General features: G+C 50.4%; 3 protein-coding genes across 3 annotated transcripts; all 3 read left to right on the top strand.

Moving 5' to 3' along the window:
- Nucleotides 1-6328: 6328 nt before the first annotated feature.
- On the top strand, nt 6329-12181 carry LOC125728389 (uncharacterized). Its single transcript, XM_049005386.1, is given in 1 exon segment — nt 6329-12181. A coding segment is annotated over 1 exon segment (4104 nt). The 5' UTR covers nt 6329-7430; the 3' UTR covers nt 11535-12181.
- A 4643-nt stretch (nt 12182-16824) lies between these two features.
- LOC125728388 (uncharacterized) lies at nt 16825-17793 on the top strand. Its single transcript, XM_049005385.1, has one exon. The coding sequence runs from the start codon at nt 16825-16827 to the stop codon at nt 17791-17793; it is 969 nt and encodes a 322-aa protein (XP_048861342.1).
- Nucleotides 17794-17831: 38 nt separating this feature from the next.
- LOC125728387 (uncharacterized) lies at nt 17832-22354 on the top strand. Its single transcript, XM_049005384.1, has one exon. The coding sequence runs from the start codon at nt 17836-17838 to the stop codon at nt 21946-21948; it is 4113 nt and encodes a 1370-aa protein (XP_048861341.1). The 5' UTR covers nt 17832-17835; the 3' UTR covers nt 21949-22354.
- Nucleotides 22355-25688: the final 3334 nt, after the last annotated feature.

Raw genomic sequence — 25688 nt, 5'->3', positions numbered from 1 at the left:
CTGAAATGGAAGGCTTGTAGTATAAGGGAGAAGGTGAAGGAGAATGTCTTTTATGTGTTTTAAGTTGATTAAGTTTACATATGGTAAAGGTTCATTGTCTCTTCAAATGAGTGCTTGCAAATTTAAGGATCTAGGAAATTAGCTTAGTCTACTGTTGCAATAATACACAGCTGCAGACTCTTAATGCCACTCTCTGGCTCCTTCCGGTTGGTGGACGCATGTGCAGAAAACAAAGAAACAACAACTTTTTTGCTGTTTCACAAGCTTTCAAAGTAGAGTTCCATGGCACCTTTAAACTTAAAGGCCTGTATTTGCAGTAGAATGGTCATGCAATTTGGATTTAACACCAAAAAAATGTCCCTGTGCGTGCAGCATTTAATGAATTACCCCTCTATACTTTTTGCACTGCACTTGAGATCTGAAGAGTCCTTTAATTCAATAGCAAGACCACTACAATTCTCTACATGTACATCAGTTTAACCAATCATTATTTAAACTAATCAAATTTTGTGTCAAACTTCACAATATTTTAAATAACCTCACAGACACAAACCATACGCAAAATAATCCATATTTATTTAATAGAAAAACAAGAATAAGAAGTCTTATCTTAACCTATTCTTATCTTATCCTATGTAATCTTATGTCATACTATCTTACTTTAATCTTAACTTATCCTATCTTAGTCTTATCTTATTCTATGTTATCTTACATTATATACAACCTTATCTTAACCTATTCTTAGTCTTATCCTATGTAATCTTATATCATACAATCTTAGGATTAGTTAAGATAAGGTTAAACTACCTTAATCTTATATTATCCTAAGTACTTGTGAGATGTCTCACCTAATTATTTACAGGTTCTATGAAAAACTATTTACATCACACTGATAGCCCATCTCCACAGCCATCTCCAGGACCCCGGGGATGGCACTTAGCTGATCCAGCGCCTCATCATCAAATATCAGCTCAGCTTGGGCACCCTCATTATCACCATATGAGTAGTGATTCTCTGAATTTTGATTCTTCCCCTGCTTGCAGATGTAAACTGCATGTTGAAAATCATTCCAAAACTGATTACACCAGTAATGAGCAAGGCACTTGGCATCATAGGTCATTTTAGAATAGTTGCATAGATAAAAGTTATGCATCTTATTGAATCTTTCCATTTTCTCAAAAACAACAGAAGGGGAAATAAGTAGGGGTGTCGGACCCGTAACCAGCTCAGATGAGGGGGCTGCAGCTTGCGCTGGAACCTGATACAGAGGGGTGGGATGAACTGTGGCTGGAGGTGAAGATGGGTGTGGAGATGGGCTTACAGGTGAGACTACACATGGTGACGGAGGAGGAGAGTCTGTAAAAAAAGATGGGGATGGAGAGGAGGCAAAAGAGGATGGGACTGGTGATGGAAATAAGAAGGAAGTGGAGGAGAAGGCTGGTGAGCAGGGCTCAGGCTCTGACATTGATGGAGTGCGACACAGGATGGTAGCAACCTCGTCGTCACTCTGGGTGAGATCCACACACGGGATCTTGTCACCCACCTGGATTGAATCAAAGGGGTTACTGAAGGTTAGCAGGTTCTGCAAATTTTTTGTAAATGGCCCCTTCTGTTTTTTACACTTCTTTCTACGGCCTGACCGGCCTCCCGCCGTATTTCTACGGCGTCTTCTGCCCTGCTGAGCCCTGCTGGTCGCCAACGGGATGGGAGCAGATCCAGATATGGTTTGGGAGCTGGGTGCCGGTGGCCCAGTGCGGCATTTCTTCTGACGGCCTCCACTGCTGGTACTGGTTCGTCCTTTTGGATTATAAAGATAGGGGACACACATTTAATTAAAGTGAATCCTTATGTCACTCTACAAGAAAAGTACATCACATACATCACAGATATCGCACTTGGCAGTCAGTATTGCACATTGAGAGAAATTCTGCCATCTTATCGGATATAGGAAACACATGCTTGGGAGACTTATGCGCTGGTCTTGAATTGGGCTGCCTGCATTTCAGCAGGGGAACTTGACCTATAAAAACACACCATGTAGTGCACAGATTCCCTGATATGCAGAACAACAGCGAAAAACAACACTGGAAAGGTTCATGTGCACCAAATTTACAGATGTAGCCGCTTGAATTTTCCCCTGTTTCCATGATGGGGCCTTGGCTGGTCCTTGGCTGGTCCATGACAGGTCCCTGCTGGGCCTTGGGTGGCACCTTGGCTATAATGAGATCCCCCACGATGATGTGTGTAAAGTACTTGCAATGATTTATCCATCCACCAGGGAGAGCAGTGATTATGGAAGCAGAAATGACTTACCTGAAATCAGGTATTGTAACTCCACTGCAGAAAATGAAAATCTAAGGAAGTATAATTTTCTTATATTTAGACAAAATTCCAATTTCATTAATAAACTGACTACACTGCAATAGATGGCCTGAGAAATGTAAGAAATTGTTTCTGTTGTGAGGCAAAGATGGCCTAAAACTAGCAAAATGTGTTTTAGTCAGTTTATTGATGAAATTAGAATTTTGTATTTTACTTCACCTTTTGGAGATAAGGCGGACCCAAGATGTGTGCAATACAATAATTACAGGCCTAAACAAAGTAATACGGTTGCTTGTGGAGAATAAAGGTGGACAGAGTGGAAAATGAAAAATAAAAATGCTTATGGTTCTGTACTGTGCTTGAATAAAACGGACGCATTCCTTAGTCTGTTCTGTCTTTCCTTCTGGCTAACAGTCTGAAAGGCTGCTGATGGCTGCACATTCACAGGAGGGCTGGGGGCAGTCACGATGACGTGTGAATCTGTCATAAACTTCTCTGCTTGGCCACAATGAAAAGAGATATGTTTGCAGGGGATCAAGGTGAGGTTGTTTTCTTAACCTAAGAACACTGAACCAACGGTCAAGCATGGTGGTGGTAGTATCATGCTGTTTTGCTGACAGTACTGTACATGAGAACATTGCAGAAAGACAATGGGATAATGAAGTAGCACTAGATAGATAGACTGGGATTTTTTGTCATAGTACCAGACACAAAAAGAGGAACATAAAAGAAACATAGCATAACAAGTATTTACTGTAACCCTATGGAGTCTGAGGCCTCTCACCCACTTTCAAAGTAGTCTGACAGGCCTTGACATTTTACTGTTTTTCTGAATTGCTAAAACACATGTCCTAAAATCTCTCATCTCCTGTAATCAAACCACTAAGCACAAACTCTAAAATTCAAGCTAAACTCACAAAACCTTACGCTTGTCTTGCAAAATCAAACAATCTTCTCAAAACTATATTATCTTTGCTCAAAAGCAAACACTGTTTTCAGACCATGCATCTCGTCAGTTGGGTAAAGGTACACTACTGAACAGTCATAGCACTCTACAGCAAAAAATGAAAACAGTACCAATCAAAACTGTTGTTGACATGTAAATGAGAAACCGTAAGACTATAATAATAGTTAAAAAAAATTATGGTCGTCTACCATATGACTGATAATTAATATGTAACGTTTGCCATACTCAGTACTCCAGAAAAGTGACTGTAAAGAACAACGCCAAAAAGTAAACAAACGAGAGGCATATTACAGTAAAATGTTGTGCAACTGCCAAGCCAGAGTCACAGAAGAATATTCATCCTGCCTCATCGCCATGTCTCAGGGCTGGGTCTAGCGATGCTATCCCTTGTTGAGTGATGCAGAAAGAATCCTCTGTGTGACCCATTTGTACCTTGACTTCAAAATGCAACTCCTATCCTTCTATGGCACGTATTCTATGTTCTAGTCACTCTTTGGCTTCCTCAAATGTTTAGAAATGTGTGTGAATAGTTTTGAGTCATTGTGTTCAAATGACTACTGTGTGCTGGCTGCGCTTCACTTCTGTGGCCTGTGTTTTCTATTTTGCATCAAAGTTCACCATAGCGCAAAATGTGTTTTGATGAATGGGAATGTGTTTTGAGTTTTGCAAAAAGGATGACTGAGATCTGCAAATTGTGTCTAACTAGTGAAGGGGGGCTAGGCCGCGTGCTAACCTCTGTCACACTGAGAATGGGGAACTAACTGGAACTGGAACATAGGCAGGACAAAAAGGGGGGCTCCGGCCCTCCTCGAAGTGCAAGTAAATTTAGAAAAGCAGAAGGTACATTGACAGGGTCGCGGTAACATTAAGCTTACGCTTGACGTGCGGGGACATAACAAGGGAGGGGGTCGCTGACACTGCTAAATTGCAACATAACAAGACAAGGTAAAAGGGAACGGGTGTGGGGACTAACGCCAGCAATTTCAAAACAACACTTGTATGTTACGTCAACTGGAAAAATACCAACAAGAACAGTAGACGCCCTAAACGGGGTATAAAAACCAGACCCTGACAAGAGATATTGAGCTACTCTTGGTATGTACTGTTTTGTGCATCTAAGTGTGCTCCCGGATTGCAATCTGTGACGTCATTAAAAAGAGCTGACTTGCAACCAACCTTCGCCTCAGACTGCATCCTTCCCTCATCAACGGACTCGGTGGAGTCTAACTCCAACAATTTGGGGGCTCGTCCGGGATGAGGAGGAGGTTGTGCTAATTGGAACCAGAGACGAGGTCTTGCGGACGCGGACAGCCACGGGGCCCAGAGAAAAAGGTAGGCAGAGCCTGTTTTATCAAACTCTGCATATTGGCTATTCCTAAAAAGTGGCTGGAAGTGTCTCAGGATCTGTCAACCAATATTGGGGCGAGGGTTTGTTGGGGGTGTAGCTCTGAAGGGTCTGGGACCCTTGAGAATAGTATTGTTGTTGAAGGGTCTGGGACCCGTGAGGAAAGCGCTGTGATAGAAGGTCTGGGACCTAGGAGCCTTCGCAGGGGGTCAGGGACCCTGTAAAACAGAGGGCTCTCAGATGTGACGGTGGGTCAGGGACCCCGCACAGAACCTATTGGCAAGGGTCTGGGACCCGTCCGTGGATTGGCACCCCACCTACTGCTGGCAGGTAGTAGGACAGCTGGGCCTGAGCAGCCCGGGGATATAGGACCCCCAAGCAGCTCGTTTGGCTGGAGGAGTCAGGTTCATCCTCCCGAAAAAGGATCATTGTAGGAGGTATAGAATCCTCGAAACTACCCGTGTAAATAAAGTGTATTTAGTGCGAGTTGGTGACTGGGGGTTGGTGGGGAACTGGTGTGAGATAAGGTGTACATAGAGCCATTTATTCTTTGCATTTACAATTGATTACTTACTGTTTACTGTTGTCCGTGGCTTGATAATTGTGTGTGTGTTTATGTTTTGGTGGTGTTTATTGGTGGGGCACTCAGTGACAGCGAAAAGGTGTACTAAGTGTGGGGGGGTGAATCCACATCCTGAGGCGCAAGGGATATTAGATCAGGAAAAGCGTAGGTCGGATAAGGTAAAACATGGAGCACGAATTTGATAGAGAATTGGATGACGGAGGCTGGGGTCCACCAGTGCGCGGGCGGTGGAAGCCTCTGTCTGAACAAATGCAGTTGCTAAAAATAGCAGTGGGTAAAGCAGCACAGGAAAAGGGCCGAGAGAGAGAGACGGCAGATGCGTGGAAGCGTATGGGTATTGCAGTGAAAAGTGCTGGATACAAACCAGAGGAGAGGCAATCATTAGGAGCACTTTTATGGCGTAAGGAAAGGGAGCATAGAGGCCTGAAAGATGAGGCAGGACGTGAGCTAGAGAAAGCAAGGGGGTTACAACAGGGAAAGTGGAGAAAAGAGGGAGAGAAACAGGAGTAGGAGAGGCAAGTGTGGGCTCACCTAGCCATTTTCTGGCAAGGGATCGATCACCTGCATAGGGAAAGTGGAGATAACGATAACTGTGACCCAGTCCCAGAGGGGCAGGGAACTAGGAAAAGTGACAAACAACCCCCGGCGTACACCAGCCGTGGGGGATTTCCCACCGCTCCCCCGGCGCACATATGTCCAGTAATACATGTTACAGGGGAACGGTTCAGGTTCAAACCCAGGGGGAAGGGAACCTCCTGGGAAGGGATGGCGGTAGTGTGGAGGAAAGAGACTCGGATTGTGAAACCGCTAGGGATTCCGAGGGAGAAAGTACGGGCACCCCTGGTAAAGGCAGCACTAAGCAAGCCTTCCAGGAAAGGGTGATCAGAGAGCAAAAGGAGGAGGCAGCCCGGGGTAATAGGGGCAGCCTCACCCCTCTCCGAGACCGGGGACGGGTTAGGAGAGGGGAAGTTGAGAGTATCGGTGAATTGTCGGGGTATTGTGAGGAAGATGAGGATGAGAAAGTGTTGATTGATTTGGACGGGGAACAAGGCGAGGGGGTAGAGCCTGAGAGAAGGGAATCCTCAGGTCCCGCATACTACAGCGGCGACCTAGCCTGAAGTCTAAGCAGTTTCCCCTATTAAGGGGGCTTCAGGGGGCCCAGAGAGATACAAGCCGTTCTCCTTAGGAGACGTGCAGGCACTAGCAGACAAGATGCCCCCTCCTGCAGACGGGGGAGGTCACTGGATGGATAAATTAGACCAGCTGACGCAGGGAACAAAGTTGGCCTTGGGTGATTTCAGAGCAGTGGCTGCGAGGTGCCTCACTAAACATTCTCTGCAGGAAATAGAGGAAATGGCAGGGACACTCACTCGCGGTGACAGTGTGACGTAGTGCTGGGCTTGGGGGAAGCCATGCGGGAGATGTTCCCCGCCCCAAGTGGGGCTAGCATGCCAAAATTTTCGTGGGAGTCTAAAACACCCCCCAGAGAATATCTGGACAAATGTAAGGAGGATTGGACGCGGAGAACTGGGTGTCACCCGGGGCAGGCGGGGGTTCAGCAGGAGTGGTTCCGGCGAGCGGTCCTGGAAGGTGTCCCTGAGCAAGTGAAAGCAGCTATGTTAGCTAATCCTGACCTCCCAGGCGCTGAGTCCCCCGTGTGGGATAGACATGTGTTGCATCATCTTCAGAGAGCGAGGGACGAGGCCACAAAAGAGGAAGGAGGTCTGAAAGATTTACAGACACAGTTGTTGAAACTGCAGGTGGGAGAAGCGAGACAAAAAGCACAGACTTACAAAAAGAAAGGGCAGGGGAGACAGATGGTGGCAGGAGCACCACCACCCCAGTTCGGCCCATGGGTTGGACAAACCCCCAACTACAGTAATCAGGGTTGGGGTCCCCAGCAATGGGGAAGAGGCCGTGGGGGCCGAGGCCGGGGAGCCGGGAACTGGGGATGGGGCCGGGGTATGTCGCAGAGGTGGCCACCGCAGGGAGCTTGTTTCCGGTGTGGGGCTGTGGGTCATTGGGCCAGGGAGTGCGGAGCAGGACAGGCCCAAGGAGGACCCCCAGCAGGACAAGCGACTGCACCCAATCCACAGGCTGTTCCCGGAGGAGGGCAGTACCCCACCCTTACAGGATCCAAGGACTGGGAGTGGGGAGACCCCTCCCAGTGACGGTGCCCACGGGTGGCCCGGGACGCAGGGGGGGCAGACCCCATGCTGTCCCTAAAGGTCATGGACAAAGAACTGCCGTTCTTGGTGGACACAGGGGCCACATATTCGACTTTGAATGTGATGCCTAACCAACAACATCTTTCCACCACTACAGTGACCGTTGTGGGCTTCTCCGGGGAGGAGCAGAAACTGCCAGTGACTAAGCCTGTGAGAGTGCGGTTGGGGGGACAGACCTTTCTACACCCGTTTGTGGTCTCCGCTGCAGTGCCTGTGAACCTTCTGGGGCAGGACATGCTGGTGAAGCTGGGGGCTTCAATTCTGTGTAATGCTGAGGGTTTGGTTGTCACCCTCCCCGAAGGGACCCGCCTGCCATGTGACGGAGCGACAGGCGGCACCGGGCAGTGGCTGATGCAACCTGTGTCACAACATCCGGTGGCTGACATCTACTGGGGCCTCCTGCAGCCTAGCCCGGCGGGTATCCTGGCGGTGTACTCCGCGTGGCGCTCCTGGATCTCCCTCCTGGAACCCTACGTTCCTCCGCCCGACCCCCCACATGTGACACTGTTTTCTGACCGAAATTCCACAGAATGGTATGGGGACCTGTTTTCTGAGCAACTGGAAGGCCACGAGTGGCAAGTTGCTTCCCAAAACATTTATGTAGGTCCCGAGGGGGTGGCCTCAGCAGTCCACCTGTCTCCTGAGCAACTGCCCTGGTACAGGATGGGAGAGGAGGCGGTGCCACACGTCTCTCTCGCCCTACATCCTAAGCATCAGGCTAAAGATTTAGGCCCAATAGTGAAAAGAGCCACTTCAGCTACGGACTGGGTTCTCACTCAGATCCCTCAAATCTCGTACTCCCCCTCCTGCAGTTCCTACTGTATTCAAACTAAGGTGACAGACACAGCCAGGTTACAGCATGAACAATTGTCTAGGGACCATGGTAGGGAAAAGATGGATCATCCCGGTGCAGCAGCACTACTGGCTTCTCTGCCAAACTCACTGTGGTCCACCAGCCCCACTGATGTTGGTTTGGTGGACTGCACGCCCGTCGACTTCCTACTGCACCCCAGTGCTGGACCCCTCTGGGTCAAGCAATATCAACACAAACCAGCTGCAGAGGAAGGGATAGCAGAGACTGTAGCCGGTCTCTTACGGGCGGGTGTATTAGAAGGGTCCACCTCTCAGTGGAATACTCCTATACTCCCAGTAGAGAAGGCAGGAACAGGCAAGTATCGTATGGCGCACGACTTGCGCGCTATCAATGAGCTGCTGCTGACTCCCACTGTTCCGGTTCCTAATCCCTACGTCGCTCTCACCAATCTTACGCCGTCCCAAACATGGTTCACTTGCATTGATCTGGCTAATGCTTTCTTTTCTTTACCACTAGCACCCCACTGCAGGGACGTATTCTCGTTCACGTACAGGGGATGCCAGTTCAGGTACACGCGACTCCCACAGGGATTTGCTCTGTCTCCTGGGATTTTCAACCAGGTGTTGAAGCAGTCGTTGCAGGGCTGCCATCTCCCGGATGGGGTCACCCTCGTCCAGTACGTCGATGACTTGCTTATCGCGGCCCCGACAGCGGAGGCGGCACTCGAGGCAACGCGGTCAGTGCTCCTCTGGCTGGCAGAAAAAGGATTTAAGGTCAGTAAGGATAAGATACAGGTGGCCCGGACGGTGGTGTCCTTCCTGGGGAGGGTCCTGTCAGGTAAGGGAACAGGGCTCTCTCCGGCCCATCGGTCAGCCATCCTGAGTCACCCTAAACCAATTATTGTGAAGGACATGTTGTCCTTTTTGGGACTGACCGGATACAGCCGAACTTACATTGCAGATTACACGGGTCTGACGCAACCACTGAGGGCTCTGGTGCGGCCACATGGCCTGCGGAGCCTCAGCGCCACTCTGACGTGGGATCAACCTGCAGAGGAGGCTTTCATCACTCTCAAGCAGAGGTTGGCCCAAGCAGCTGATTTGGCGTTACCTGATTATTCTCTCCCGTTTCATTTAGATGTTTCTGAAACTGGAGACGTCGTGAACGCCGTCTTGTTTCAGAAAAAGGGGGGAGAGAGGAAGGTATTGATGTATATTAGCACCAAACTCGACACCACAGAACAGCGACATCCGTCATGCACCAGACATGTGGCAGGAGTGGCAAAAGCCGTGCAGAAAACAGCACACATTGTGATGGGCCATGCCCTGCACATCCTGACCACGCACAGTGTGGTGGCCTATGTGAACTCACAAACGTTCACAATGACGTCTCTAAGACAGCAGAGGCTCAGCAAAATTTTAGAGGCGCCACATTTAACTTTTGTCCATGAGGGCATCAACATGGCTGATCGAATGGGGGGAGGGGCACCCCACGAATGTGAGGCCAGGGTTAGGAAAGAGGAAAAGGTCAGGGAGGACCTAGCAGCCGAACAGATAGAAGGTACGGAGGAGTGGTTTACTGATGGATGTTGTTTTCGAACAGAGAGTGGAAGTTTGCAAGCAGGGTTTGCAGTGGTAGCGAGAGAAGGCCTGGGATTCAGGACACTGAAAGCAGAGAGACTGGAGGGGGCCCAATCGGAGATCAGGGCAGTCATTGAAGCTTTAAAATTGGCCGAAGGTAAAGCAGTCACCCTCTATTCAGACTCAGCGTATGCGGTGGGGGCTGTGCATGTGGAACTCAGCCAGTGGCTGAGGGCTGGGTTCTTAACGGCAGGAAACAAACCGATTAAGCATGAGGCAGATATGAGAGAGTTAGCAGAGGCATTGATGCTTCCGGAGAAATTGCTGTAGTAAAAATGCAAAGGACATGAGGGGTCAGGGACAGTGATAGCACAAGGCAATCAAGCTGCAGATGCGGAAGCAAAAGTGGCAGCGGGGTATGAGGTAAGCAGACAGATGGTTACAGTAGAAGAGGAACTGGAGGGACAGGGCAGGCTGACCTCAAGCAGGATCCGAGTCATGCAGGCCCAAGCCTCCCCAGAGGAGAAGAACATGTGGGCAGAAAAGGGGGGCATAGAAACAGAGGGCCTGTGGTGTAATAGGGAGGGGAAGCCAGCCCTCCCTATGGGAATTAGGCAACAGGTCATAGAGGAGGCACACGGTGTGGGGCATGTGGGGACAGGACAGATGCTTCACAATTTGAGAGCATGGTGGCATCCGTTCCTGAAGGATATGGTAAAGGAGTTTGTGAGAAGCTGTGAGATCTGTGCGCTGCACAACCCAAGACCCACGGTAAAACCAGAAAAGGGTCAGCTTCCAGCATGTCATAGGACTGGAGAGGAAATAGTCCTAGACTACACCGACATGATAATACCGGTGCGTGGGATGCGATATGTGCTGATGTGTGTGGATGCATTCTCAGGGTGGCCAGAAGCCTGGCCCACTAGGAGAGAAGACGGGGCCTCGGTGGTGAAGTTCCTAGTAAACCACTATATACCCAAGCATGGGTTCCCCGAGAGGGTGAGGTCAGACAATGGTTCACATTTCAAAAGCGAGGATCTGCAGAAGGCAGAAAGGGCGTTGGGACTTAAACATGCGTTCGGGACAGTGTATCATCCTCAGTCCCAGGGGAAGGTGGAACGCATGAACCAGACGGTCAAACAAAAATTGGCAAAAATCTGTGCACAGACTAAATTGAATTGGGTTGAGGCATTACCCCTGGCACTAATGTCAATCAGGTGCTTCATAAAGCGGGGAACAGGGTTCACTCCGTTCGAGTTGCAGACAGGACGACAATTCCCAGGGCCCTACGGAGGACTCGAGGGGAAACCAGAACAAGGAGGGGTAAGCACGGCCAAAGCATATTATGAGGAGTTACAAGTGCTGGTGAAAGATTTCTCCAAGCAGGTCCAGGAAACGAGACCAGGGGCCCAGCCAGCCAAGCCACATACAGCGGAGTGGGTCCTTCTGAAGGTCATCAAAAGGAAGTGGTCAGAGCCCAGGTGGACCGGCCCCTTCCAAGTCACGGAACGGACGTCTCACGTAGTGCGGCTGAAAGGCAAAGGTGAAACCTGGTACCATTGGAGCCAGTGCGCAGCGGTAGCAGAGCCCAGCAGATCACTCGCCGAGATCCAGGAGGACCTCGCCGACAGCGCAAAGCAACCCGGTTCGGCTGAACCGGCAGTAACTCAGGTCCCAGCAGTAGGGGCAGAATAATCCCCTGACCTGAGGCAACCAGCAGGGTAGTCCACCCCTGACTGAAAGAAGACGACTACACCTCATCCACCAGAGAAAGATCGGGACCAGGATGACGATGATCAAGATAAAAAGGGGGACTGCGGGGGGAAAACAAGTAATGTGTATGACGTATAACGTGACTAACATGCCGATGGTGAAAATGTACGGTTCTGTCACCAAGGCGCTAGAAGGTCTCCACACCCTCTCTTACACCCTACATGAGCAGTCTGGCATAGGGAACCTTTGGGACGACTGGATAGCCTCCAAGTTTGGGCAGTGTAAGGGGCTAATTGCTTTGATACTAATATCGAGTGCTACATGCACTGGTCACTTGTGGCTGTTGTTGTATTCCCTGCCTGTGTGCTCTTGCAATTCGGCTGATCACATCCACTATAGGGAACAAGGACAGGGACTCCCACACGTACATGTTAACAGTGCCCCTCCTTGCGACCGCAGAGGAAGGAGGGCCGGTGGAGGTACCATTGCCTGTTTAGAGTGTCCTCCTTGATAGGTGATCTCCTTGCGGAGATCAAAAGGGGGATACCGCAAAATTTCGCACAAAGCCATCCAATCATTAAAACCAGTAATGATCTCTTAGTAGAGATCAAAAGGGGGAATTGAAGGGGGGCTAGGCCGCGTGCTAACCTCTGTCACACTGAGAATGGGGAACTAACTGGAACTAATGGCTACCAAAAGATTCTCGTTGATACTTGTTGTACTTGTGTATGAACTTGTGACCACAACTAAAATGTGTTTTTGTAAAGAAAGCGCCATCTCATGGCAACACCCTGCAAGTGAATAAATGAGCGCGTTCAGACGAGAATTTAGGCACACCCCCAGAAGGAGGGGGGTTACTCCCGTTGGCTGGCTTTTGCCAATGTGGGACATGTTCACCTGTTACCTTACCATTTGACGTCGCTTTCCTGTTATGTTCAAACACATCACAGCCACAGATTTTACGGATTTCATTGTGCAGTACAGCAGACATGCTGAAAAGAGCCCCGTATTTTTACTGCTTCATGGTAACAAATCACCGTTGGGCTAAAGGTGAACCATTTTATTATTTAGTATCCTAAGACACGTAGTTCCAAAATAAGATAGTTATCACAGACTGCAAGATTCAACAAGACCAGCCAAGCCTGTTCTGACTTTCATTCTTCGAGTGCTGAGATATTCTAGGCATCATTTTGCCGTTCTTACCATGGCTGACTGAACCGGGGATGTCTTCCGGAGCAATCCGGACACTGACGGCGTCATTTGGCAGGAGCCAGTCGATTCTCCGCAGGTAGATGAAGGCAGACATCTTTCGCGTCTTGTCTTTTGCTGGGAAAGTGCAAATCTGAGCTGCTTTGAATGTTTGAATCAAAACTCGAAACGGAATTAGAATTGTTATGATGCGGTTGCTAAGATATGGTGGTCGATTAGTGTCAGCGCGTGGCAAAGTCTTCAAGCACTTTAATCAAATGACCAGACACACGATATATATTGACAAAAGCGCGGAAAGATAATAGAAGCACCGTAAATTTAGAAGACACGCCTAAAAACAGAAAATGTTATAAATAAAATGTATTGAAGTATTTAAATAGAATTCCTTCCTGGCAGCAAGTAACGCGAGAGCTGCAGACGTGACGTTCCACAGACTCCCAGAATTCACAGCGATCGTTAAGCGACCCATTCAATCAGAATAGAAGGAAATGGCGAGGAGACGTTCTTATCTCACACTGGTTTTTATTTACAACTGAATGTTTAGCACACTTGGAAAATTCTGTAATCCATCTTCAGCCATTTCACTCTTCCACTGTAGCAACGCAAAGTGAAGAATTCTGAACAATGATGGCGGCACATTCGCAGCTGCTCCGAACTCTCCAGTGTTCCTCTGACTGTGTTTTATTGGTTTATTTGCTTCCGGTACCAGTATTTTACGCATCCTTGTTCTTCTTTACTGTTGGTGTATGTTTCTTTGATTTTATATTGTATTTTACTTGTACTTTTATCCTTAACATGGCGTCGACAGCCTTGCTCCAAAGACATCTCATTGTATTTGCACAGTGACAGTAACGCTATCTTATCTTGCGAGAGGAAGTAGCATAAGGCTGTACTGCTAACGTTAGCATTAGCAAGCCTAGCAGTGTTGGTAGTAAGGCGTTACTATAATCCCACTACTCTTGTCTGTAAGGAGTAATGTAACTAATTGCCATTAAAAAACACGGAAGGTGCTGAAATTTAAATGCACTCTTTACCTTTGTCTTGCGTGAAAATATTAATGGATAAAGGCAGCATGTTCCCTTAATTTCCCGTTTATGATGTAACGCCATCCGACCTCACCGTGGCGTGATGAATGTGTGATATTGTAGGTACGCTGACAGATACAATTAGACGGTTGTATTGTCTGGCACTGTCATGGCTGCAACGCTGAAATAATATAACTAGCCAGAGAGCACACATGCATTGGCACTATATCTCCGCGATGCTTGAAAACCCATCAGCAAACATCTCTGTGTTGCAGAAACATCGCCACCGATCATTTGTTTCCATATTCCCCCGATGTTGGCGCGATGTTAAAGTGATCAATATGCAACCTTTAGCCCACTCTTATCTTCCTTTATCAGGCTATATATATACATATATATATATATATACAGGTTAGGTCAAGCTGGGGGAGCATGCGCTGATGCTGCCCCTTGCCGCACCCACCACACGTCGAAACTCCTCGCAGACTCATGGCCCAGTCCCACCCTCGTTATAAGTACTTTTATATGCAGTAATTGATAACTAGTAATTTCCAGTAACCTGCACAACGCTGCTGGCTAGTGAAGGGGGGCTAGGCCGCGTGCTAACCTTTGTCACACTGAGAATGGGGAACTAACTGGAACTGGAACATAGGCAGGACGAAAAGGGGGGCTCCGGCCCTCCTCGAAGTGCAAGTAAATTTAGAAAAGCAGAAGGTACATTGACAGGGTCGCGGTGACATTAAGCTTACGCTTGACATGCGGGGACATAACAAGGGAGGGGGTCGCTGACGCTGCTTAATTGCAACATAATAAGATAAGATAAAAGGGAACGGGTGTGGGGACTAACACTAGCAGTTACAAAACAATAGTTGCATGTTACGCTAACTGGAGAGTCAACAACAAGAACGGCAAACGCCCTGTTTGGGTTATAAAAACCAGACCCTGACAAAAGATATTGAGCTACTCTTGGTATGTACTGTTTTGTGCATCTAAGTGTGCTCCCGGATTTAAATCTGTGACGTCATTAAAGAGAGCTGACTTGCAACCAACCTTCGCCTCAGACTGCATCCTTCCCTCATCAACGGACTCGGTGGAGTCTAACTCCAACAATTTGGGGGCTCGTCCGGGATGAGGAGGAGGTTGTGCTAATTGGAACCAGAGACGAGGTCTTGTGGACGCGGACAGCCACGGGCGCCCAGGGAAAAAGGTAGGCAGAGCCTGTTATATCAAACTCTGCATATTGGCTATTCCTAAAAAGTGGCTGGAAGTGTCTCAGGATCTGTCAACAAATATTGGGGCAAGGGTTTGTTGGGGGTGTAGCTCTGAAGGGTCTGGGACCCTTGAGAATAGTATTGTTGTTGAAGGGTCTGGGACCCGTGAGGAAAGCGCTGTGATAGAAGGTCTGGGACCTAGGAGCCTTCGCAGGGGGTCAGGGACCCTGTAAAACAGAGGGCTCTCAGATGTGACGGTGGGTCAGGGACCCCGCACAGAACCTATTGGCAAGGGTCTGGGACCCGTCCGTGGATTGGCACCCCACCTACTGCTGGCAGGTAGTAGGACAGCTGGGCCTGAGCAGCCCGGGGATATAGGACCCCCAAGCAGCTCGTTTGGCTGGAGGAGTCAGGTTCATCCTCCCGAAAAAGGATCATTGTAGGAGGTATAGAATCCTCGAAACTACCCGTGTAAATAAAGTGTATTTAGTGCGAATTGGTGACTGGGGGTTGGTGGGGAACTGGTGTGAGATAAGGTGTACATAAAGGCATTTATTCTCTGTATTTACAATTGATTACTTACTGTTTACTGTTCACCGTTGTCCGTGGCTTAATAATTGTGTGTGTTTATGTTTTGGTGGTGTTTATTGGTGGGGCACTCAGTGACAGCGAAAAGGTGTACTAAGTGTGGGTGGGTGAATCCACATCCTGAGGCGCAAGGGCTATTAGATCAGGAAAAGCGTAGGTCGGATAAGGTAAAACATGGAGCACGAATTTGATAGAGAATTGGATGACGGAGGCTGGGGTCCACCAGTGCGCGGGCGGTGGAAGCCTCTGTCTGAACAAATGCAGTTGCTAAAAATAGCAGTGGGTAAAGCAGCACAGGAAAAGGGCCGAGAGAGAGAGACGGCAGATGCGTGGAAGCGTATGGGTATTGCAGTAAAAAGTGCTGGATACAAACCAGAGGATAGGCAATCATTAGGAGCTCTTTTGTGGCGTAAGGAAAAGGAGCATAGAGGCCTGAAAGATGAGGCAGGATGTCAGCTAGAAGAAGCAGGGGTGTTACAACGGGGAAAGTGGAGAAAAGAGGGAGAGAAACAGGAGCAGGAGAGGCAAGTGTGGGCTCGCCTAGCCATTTTCTGGCAAGGGATCGATCACCTGCATAGGGAAAGTGGAGATAACGATAACTGTGACCCGGTCCCAGAGGGGCCGGGAACTAGGAAAAGTGATAAACAACCCCCGGCGTACACCAGCCGTGGGGAATTTCCCACCGCTCCCCCGGCGCACATATGTCCAGTAATACATGTTACTGGGGGAACGGTCCAGGTTCAATCCCAGGGGGAAGGGAACCTCCTGGGAAGGGATGGCGGTAGTGTGGAGGAAAGAGACTCAGATTGTGAAACCGCTAGGGATTCCGAGGGAGAAAGTACGGGCACCCCTGGTAAAGGCAGCACTAAGCAAGCCTTCCAGGAAAGGGTGATCAGAGAGCAAAAGGAGGAGGCAGCCCGGGGTAATAGGGGCAGCCTCACCCCTCTCCGAGACCGGGGAAGGGTCAGGAGAGGGGAAGTTGAGATTATCGGTGAATTGTCGGGGTATTGTGAGGAAGATGAGGATGAGAAAGTGTTGATTGATTTGGACGGGGAACAAGGCGAGGGGGTAGAGCCTGAGAGAAGGGAATCCTCAGGGAAACTGATTCTCAGGTCCCGCATACTACAGCGGCGACCTAACCTGAAGTCTAAGCAGTTTCCCCTATTAAGGGGGGCTTCAGGGGGCCCAGAGAGATATAAGCCGTTCTCCTTAGGAGACGTGCAGGCACTAGCAGACAAGATGCCCCCTCCTGCAGACGGGGGAGGTCACTGGATGGATAAATTAGACCAGCTGACGCAGGGAACAAAGTTGGCCTTGGGTGATTTCAGAGCAGTGGCTGCGAGGTGCCTCACTAAACATTCTCTGCAGGAAATAGAGGAAATGGCAGGGACACTCACTCGCAGCGATGGTGTGACTCTAACAGACGTAGTGCTGGGCTTGGGGGAAGCCATGCGGGAGATGTTCCCCGCCCCAAGTGGGGCTAGCATGCCAAAATTTTCGTGGGAGTCTAAAACACCCCCCAGAGAATATCTGGACAAATGTAAGGAGGATTGGACGCGGAGAACTGGGTGTCACCCGGGGCAGGCGGGGGTTCAGCAGGAGTGGTTCCGGCGAGCGGTCCTGGAAGGTGTCCCTGAGCAAGTGAAAGTAGCTATGTTAGCTAATCCTGACCTCCCAGGCGCTGAGTCCCCCGTGTGGGATAGACATGTGTTGCATCATCTTCAGAGAGCGAGGGACGAGGCCACAAAAGAGGAAGGAGGTCTGAAAGATTTACAGACACAGTTGTTGAAACTGCAGGTGGGAGAAGCGAGACAAAAAGCACAGGCTCACAAAAAGGAAAGGCAGGGGAGACAGATGGTGGCAGGAGCACCACCACCCCAGTTCGGCCCATGGGTTGGACAAACCCCCAACTACAGTAATCAGGGTTGGGGTCCCCAGCAATGGGGAAGAGGCCGTGGGGGCCGAGGCCGGGGAGCCGGGAACTGGGGATGGGGCCGGGGTATGTCGCAGAGGTGGCCACCGCAGGGAGCTTGTTTCCGGTGTGGGGCTGTGGGTCATTGGGCCAGGGAGTGCGGAGCAGGACAGGCCCAAGGAGGACCCCCAGCAGGACAAGCGACTGCACCCAATCCACAGGCTGTTCCCGGAGGAGGGCAGTACCCCACCCTTACAGGATCCGAGGACTGGGAGTGGGGAGACCCCTCCCAGTGACGGTGCCCACGGGTGGCCCGGGACGCAGGGGGGGCAGACCCCATGCTGTCCCTAAAGGTCATGGACAAAGAACTGCCGTTCTTGGTGGACACAGGGGCCACATATTCGACTTTGAATGTGATGCCTAACCAACAACATCTTTCCACCACTACAGTGACCGTTGTGGGCTTCTCCGGGGAGGAGCAGAAACTGCCAGTGACTAAGCCTGTGAGAGTGCGGTTGGGGGGACAGACCTTTCTACACCCGTTTGTGGTCTCCGCTGCAGTGCCTGTGAACCTTCTGGGGCGGGACATGCTGGTGAAGCTGGGAGCTTCAATTCTGTGTAATGCTGATGGTTTGGTTGTCACCCTCCCCGAAGGGACCCGCCTGCCATGTGACGGAGCGACAGGCGGCACCGGGCAGTGGCTGATGCAACCTGTGTCACAACACCCGGTGGCTGACATCTACTGGGGCCTCCTGCAGCCTAGCCCGGCGGGTATCCTGGCGGTGTACTCCGCGTGGCGCTCCTGGATCTCCCTCCTGGAACCCTACGTTCCTCCGCCCGACCCCCCACATGTGACACTGTTTTATGACCGAAATTCCACAGAATGGTATGGGGACCTATTTTCTGAGCAACTGGAAGGCCACGAGTGGCAAGTTGCTTCCCAAAACATTTATGTAGGTCCCGAGGGGGTGGCCTCAGCAGTCCACCTGTCTCCTGAGCAACTGCCCTGGTACAGGATGGGAGAGGAGGCGGTGCCACACGTCTCTCTCGCCCTACATCCTAAGCATCAGGCTAAAGATTTAGGCCCAATGGTGAAAAGAGCCACTTCAGCTACGGACTGGGTTCTCACCCAGATCCCTCAAATCTCATACTCCCCCTCCTGCAGTTGCTACTGTATTCAAACTAAGGTGACAGACACAGCCAGGTTACAGCATGAACAATTGTCTAGGGACCATGGTAGGGAAAAGATGGATCATCCCGGTGCAGCAGCACTACTGGCTTCTCTGCCAGACTCACTGTGGTCCACCAGCCCCACTGATGTTGGTTTGGTGGACTGCACGCCTGTCGACTTCCTACTGCACCCCAGTGCTGGACCCCTCTGGGTCAAGCAATATCAACACAAACCAGCTGCAGAGGAAGGGATAGCAGAGACTGTAGCCGGTCTCTTACGGGCGGGTGTATTAGAAGGGTCCACCTCGTGGAATACTCCTATACTCCCAGTAGAGAAGGCAGGAACAGGCAAGTATCGTATGGCGCACGACTTGCGCGCTATCAATGAGCTGCTGCTGACTCCCACTGTTCCGGTTCCTAATCCCTACGTCGCTCTCACCAATCTTACGCCGTCCCAAACATGGTTCACTTGCATTGATCTGGCTAATGCTTTCTTTTCTGTACCACTAGCACCCCACTGCAGGGACGTATTCTCGTTCACGTACAGGGGATGCCAGTTCAGGTACACGCGACTCCCACAGGGATTTGCTCTGTCTCCTGGGATTTTCAACCAGGTGTTGAAGCAGTCGTTGCAGGGCTGCCATCTCCCGGATGGGGTCACCCTCGTCCAGTACGTCGATGACTTGCTTATCGCGGCCCCGACAGCGGAGGCGGCACTCGAGGCAACGCGGTCAGTGCTCCTCTGGCTGGCAGAAAAAGGATTTAAGGTCAGTAAGGATAAGATACAGGTGGGCCGGACGGTGGTGTCCTTCCTGGGAAGGGTCCTGTCAGGTAAGGGAACAGGGCTCTCTCCGGCCCATCGGTCAGCCATCCTGAGTCACCCTAAACCAATTATTGTGAAGGACATGTTGTCCTTTTTGGGACTGACCGGATACAGCCGAACTTACATTGCAGATTACACAGGTCTGACGCAACCACTGAGGGCTCTGGTGCGGCCACATGGCCTGCGGAGCCTCAGCGCCACTCTGACGTGGGATCAACCTGCAGAGGAGGCTTTCATCACTCTCAAGCAGAGGTTGGCTCAAGCAGCTGATTTGGCGTTACCTGATTATTCTCTCCCGTTTCATTTAGATGTTTCTGAAACTGGAGACGTCGTGAACGCCGTCTTGTTTCAGAAAAAGGGGGGAGAGAGGAAGGTATTGATGTATATTAGCACCAAACTCGACACCACAGAACAGCGACATCCGTCATGCACCAGACATGTGGCAGGAGTGGCAAAAGCCGTGCAGAAAACAGCACACATTGTGATGGGCCATGCCCTACACATCCTGACCACGCACAGTGTGGTGGCCTATGTGAACTCACAAACGTTCACAATGACGTCTCTAAGACAGCAGAGGCTCAGCAAAATTTTAGAGGCACCACATTTAACTTTTGTCCATGAGGGCATCAACATGGCTGATCGAATGGGGGGAGGGGCACCCCACGAATGTGAGGCCAGGGTGAGGAAAGAGGAAAAGGTCAGGGAGGACCTAGCAGCCGAACAGATAGAAGGTACGGAGGAGTGGTTTACCGATGGATGTTGTTTTCGAACAGAGAGTGGAAGTTTGCAAGCAGGTTTTGCAGTGGTAGCGAGAGAAGGCCTGGGATTCAGGACACTGAAAGCAGAGAGACTGGAGGGGGCCCAATCGGCCCAGAGAGCGGAGATCAGGGCAGTCATAGAAGCTTTAAAATTGGCCGAAGGTAAAGCAGTCACCCTCTATTCAGACTCAGCGTATGCGGTGGGGGCTGTGCATGTGGAACTCAGCCAGTGGCTGAGGGCTGGGTTCTTAACGGCAGGAAACAAACCGATTAAGCATGAGGCAGATATGAGAGAGTTAGCGGAGGCATTGATGCTTCCGGAGAAAATAGCTGTGGTAAAGTGCAAAGGACATGAGGGGTCAGGGACAGTGATAGCACGAGGCAATCAAGCAGCAGATGCGGAAGCAAAAGTGGCAGCGGGGTATGAGGTAAGCAGGCAGATGGTTACAGTAGAAGAGGAACTGGAGGGACAGGGCAGGCTGACCTCAAGCAGGATCCGAGTCATGCAGGCGCAAGCCTCCCCAGAGGAGAAGAACATGTGGGCAGAAAAGGGGGGCATAGAAACAGAGGGCCTGTGGTGTAATAGGGAGGGGAAGCCAGCCCTCCCTATGGGAATTAGGCAACAGGTCATAGAGGAGGCACACGGTGTGGGGCATGTGGGGACAGGACAGATGCTTCACAATTTGAGAGCATGGTGGCATCCGTTCCTGAAGGATATGGTAAAGGAGTTTGTGAGAAGCTGTGAGATATGTGCGCTGCACAACCCAAGACCCACGGTAAAACCAGAAAAGGGTCAGTTTCCAGCATGTCATAGGACTGGAGAGGAAATAGTCCTAGACTACACCGACATGATAATACCGGTGCGTGGGATGCGATATGTGCTGATGTGTGTGGATGCATTCTCAGGGTGGCCAGAAGCCTGGCCCACTAGGAGAGAAGACGGGGCCTCGGTGGTGAAGTTCCTAGTAAACCACTATATACCCAGGCATGGGTTCCCCGAGAGGGTGAGGTCAGACAATGGTTCACATTTCAAAAGCGAGGATCTGCAGAAGGCAGAAAGGGCGTTGGGACTTAAACATGCGTTCGGGACAGTGTATCATCCTCAGTCCCAGGGGAAGGTGGAACGCATGAACCAGACGGTCAAACAAAAATTGGCAAAAATCTGTGCACAGACTAAATTGAATTGGGTTGAGGCATTACCCCTGGCACTAATGTCAATCAGGTGCTCCATAAATCGGGGAACAGGGTTCACTCCGTTCGAGTTGCAGACAGGACGACAATTCCCAGGGCCCTACGGAGGACTCGAGGGGAAACCTGAACAAGGAGGGGTAAGCACGGCCAAAGCATATTATGAGGAGTTACAGGTGCTGGTGACAGATTTCTCCAAGCAGGTTCAGGAAACGAGACCAGGGGCCCAGCCAGCCAAGCCACATACAGCGGAGTGGGTCCTTCTGAAGGTCATCAAAAGGAAGTGGTCAGAGCCCAGGTGGACCGGCCCCTTCCAAGTCACGGAACGGACGTCTCACGCAGTGCGGCTGAAAGGCAAAGGTGAAACCTGGTACCATTGGAGCCAGTGCGCAGCGGTAGCAGAGCCCAGCAGATCACTCGCCGAGATCCAGGAGGACCTCGCCGACAGCGCAAAGCAACCCGGTTCGGCTGAACCGGCAGTAACTCAGGTCCCAGCAGTAGGGGCAGAATAATCCCCTGACCTGAGGCAACCAGCAGGGTAGTCCACCCCTGACTGAAAGAAGACGACTACACCTCATCCACCAGAGAAAGATCGGGACCAGGATGACGATGATCAAGATAAAAAGGGGGACTGCGGGGGGAAAACAAGTAATGTGTGGGATATATATCCTTACTAACCCGCTGATGTTAATGCTCATGCTCTCTTCCACTGCCCAGGCTCTCCCGTGGGGAACACCGACCAGGTGCGAGGATAAGTGGGGGGGGCTACTGTTGCGATACACGAAAGGGACCCCCACCACGTTCCTGTTTGACCTTTGTGACGTGATTGACTGTGGGGGCAAAATGCCTCCTACAGGGGGTATGACGTATGGTTGTGCGATTCCCAAAGGTTCAATGAGGCGTGTCAGGAGGGGTGGAGTAGCTTGGAGTCCATTTGTGCCTGGTGGGAACAGGTGGCCAAGTACACGGGACCATGGGTACCCACCGGACCTATCCAGTACGCAGACTGGTGGAGGAACGTGTCCTTCTCTAGAGAAGGGTACACCGGGCATTCCGGGTTGAACCCACTGGCCCTTTCATTGGGGAATTACCAGTCTGGCCCGGATGGGGCCGACATGCTGTATGTCCTCCTAGGGGTGGACCAGTCAGGGCGAGACCCTTTTGGGGTGCTCTGGATCCAGTTCATTGACCCGCCTCCCCCGGACCGACAGCCTGACACCCCCAGGGACAGGGTTCTGCCTGTTGTGCCTTTCCGGCCCAAAAATGACTCCAGGGTGTTACAGGTGAACTATAACCGGCTGAATCCCCGAGATGTTATCGAGCTAGCAACCGGATATACGGATAGGAACATCTGGTTAGACTGGTTAGAGCAGACCGCCAGAGAACAGCGTATGGAGGGCTGCGTGGCCTGTGCAGCTGCCAGGCCCCAACTATTTACTGAACCTGCCCCATTCCATCTATCAGACCCTTGGGGATATAGCTGTATGCTTGCCCTGACCAGGGAGGTTAATCCTTTGGGGTGTGATGCTCTGGCCGCCCTCTATCCGCCTATCGATCCCCGAACCAGACCAGGGCCCTTCACACCCCAGAAGGCTGGGGGCCGGTACCTCTGCTTCAACTTCACAGGCACAGGGCCCCACGTCGGTGACATCCCTACTGATTGGTGCATGTGCATCCAACAGGATGGATCAGGCCAGATCGGGCATGTAGCCCGGGCAGGGCTATTCTGGTACTGCGGACAAGACAAACTCCGAGTTCGGATGTCGTTTAGCGGGGTGGGATTGTGCGCCATGGTAAGGCTGGGGGCCCCTCTGACTCTGATAGGGGAACGGTCACCTAGAGAGGTGAAGGTAGAGGGGACCCCCGGCCGGGCAAAACGGGGCGCTCACCATTTCGACCTGACTGTAAATTCCGTGACATACATAGATGCCATCGGGGTCCCGAGGGGTGTCCCAGACGAATTTAAACTGGCCAACCAAATCGCGGCCGGATTTGAGAAACCTCCCGATTTTTTCAGCTGTTTTTCCCATAACCCCAAACAAGAACGTGGACCGCATCAATTATGTGCATTACAATGTGCTTCGTCTCTCCAACCTGACACGTGACGCGGTCGAGGGGTTAGCGGAACAGCTGGGCCCGACCTCCCTGATGGCCGTACAGAACAGACTTGCACTGGACATGGTGCTGGCGGAGAAAGGCGGTGTTTGTGCCATGTTTGGGGACGTCTGTTGCACTTTCATCCCCAATAATACGGCCCCGGACGGGTCTGTCACCAGGGCGCTGGAGGGTCTCCGCACCCTCTCTTACACCCTACATGAGCAGTCTGGTATCGTGCACGTGTGGGAGGACTGGATCGCCTCTAAGTTCGGGCAGTGGAAGGGACTAATCGCTTCGCTACTTATATCAATCGCTACGTTTCTCGCAATAACCGTTACCTGTGGATGTTGTTGTATTCCCTGCCTGCGGGCTCTCGCTGTCAGACTGATCACCACCGCCATAGAGAAAAAGGCTGAGGAACCCCCTGACACGTATGTGCCCATGATGCCTCTGCTACCGATTAAAGAGGTGGGGGAGTTTGAGGAGGGGGTCATCGGCCTGTCTCTGGTTAGTTTGGAGCGCCCTCTGTAAGTAGTGATCTCCTTGCGGAGATCAAAAGGGGGATACCGCAAAATTTCGCACCAAGCCATCCAATCATTAGAACCTGTAGTGATCTCCTTGCGGAGATCAAAAGGGGGATACCGCAAATTTTCGCGCAAAGCAATTTAAGCATTAAAACCAGTAATGATCTCTTAGTAGAGATCAAAAGGGGGAATTGAAGGGGGGCTAGGCCGCGTGCTAACCTTTGTCACACTGAGAATGGGGAACTAACTGGAACTGGAACATAGGCAGGACGAAAAGGGGGGCTCCGGCCCTCCTCGAAGTGCAAGTAAATTTAGAAAAGCAGAAGGTACATTGACAGGGTCGCGGTGACATTAAGCTTACGCTTGACATGCGGGGACATAACAAGGGAGGGGGTCGCTGACGCTGCTTAATTGCAACATAATAAGATAAGATAAAAGGGAACGGGTGTGGGGACTAACACTAGCAGTTACAAAACAATAGTTGCATGTTACGCTAACTGGAGAGTCAACAACAAGAACGGCAAACGCCCTGTTTGGGTTATAAAAACCAGACCCTGACAAAAGATATTGAGCTACTCTTGGTATGTACTGTTTTGTGCATCTAAGTGTGCTCCCGGATTTAAATCTGTGACGTCATTAAAGAGAGCTGACTTGCAACCAACCTTCGCCTCAGACTGCATCCTTCCCTCATCAACGGACTCGGTGGAGTCTAACTCCAACACTAGTAACGTTGCCACCGTTGGCTGAATCCGCAATAGTTGTGGTGCTATGATGTTAGATTGTTACAGGGACTGTGATAAATGCAAATGCAGACCCCTCTATTATGGTTGCGTTAAAAAGGTAAACATTTTACTCAGATTTCATGCATTTGGTGGTGTGCTTTTTATACCATGACAAGTTTTCCTAAAATCAGATTTAAATAATTGCAGGCTTTTCGATCCTGAACACAGCTATTCCCAAATCAGGAAGTAATGTTCTGAGTCGGGATGCTCTCCACAGCGCCGTAGTAGAAAGTCCAGTGTTGAGACCAGCATTATAAGCGGTGGTCTGGGCGTTCACTGCAGCGCGGATCAATCTGTCAACCCACGGTTCCTGATTGGGGAAGAGTGTGAACCATCAGTGTAAAAATCCATAACATGCAGCTTGATTATGGCAGAGGACATTGTGCCCAAATATTAAGGGAGGGAGTATTTAGAGATGACAATGATTATCTTCCCAGTGATGATTTGTGGCTTATCCGCTCTTTCAGAGTGCCAAGAGTGATTCTGGTAGAACTGAACGATGAATTTGTCGCGGAACATACCGAAAGGAACTGGCAGACAGATCAGGGATATCCCAGCCCATTTTGAGTTCCATTATTCCTCAAGTTGTGCCTGGTTTTAACCAACTGTCAAGATAATATTTTAAGTTTCCCTAGTGTGGATGTAGTTCAACGTATTTAGAATACATGTGTAATTGCTTCTGAGCATTTTCTGATTTGTATTTTAGTGGGCGGGAAAAAAAAATGTCAGAAAATACTTTGAGAGATCTTACTGTATGTGTCTGACGCATTTGAAAGTATTAACAAAAATGTGTAGTTTTATTTATTAGTTTGCTTTCTGTCATTTTAAGGACCTTTATCACTAGGCTTA

The sequence above is a fragment of the Brienomyrus brachyistius genome, unplaced genomic scaffold (genome assembly GCF_023856365.1).
Source record: "Brienomyrus brachyistius isolate T26 unplaced genomic scaffold, BBRACH_0.4 scaffold276, whole genome shotgun sequence".
In the NCBI taxonomy this organism is placed as follows: Eukaryota; Metazoa; Chordata; class Actinopteri; order Osteoglossiformes; family Mormyridae; genus Brienomyrus; species Brienomyrus brachyistius.
The sequence above is the reverse complement of the archived record's forward strand: the minus strand, read 5'-3'. Positions and strand labels throughout refer to the sequence as shown.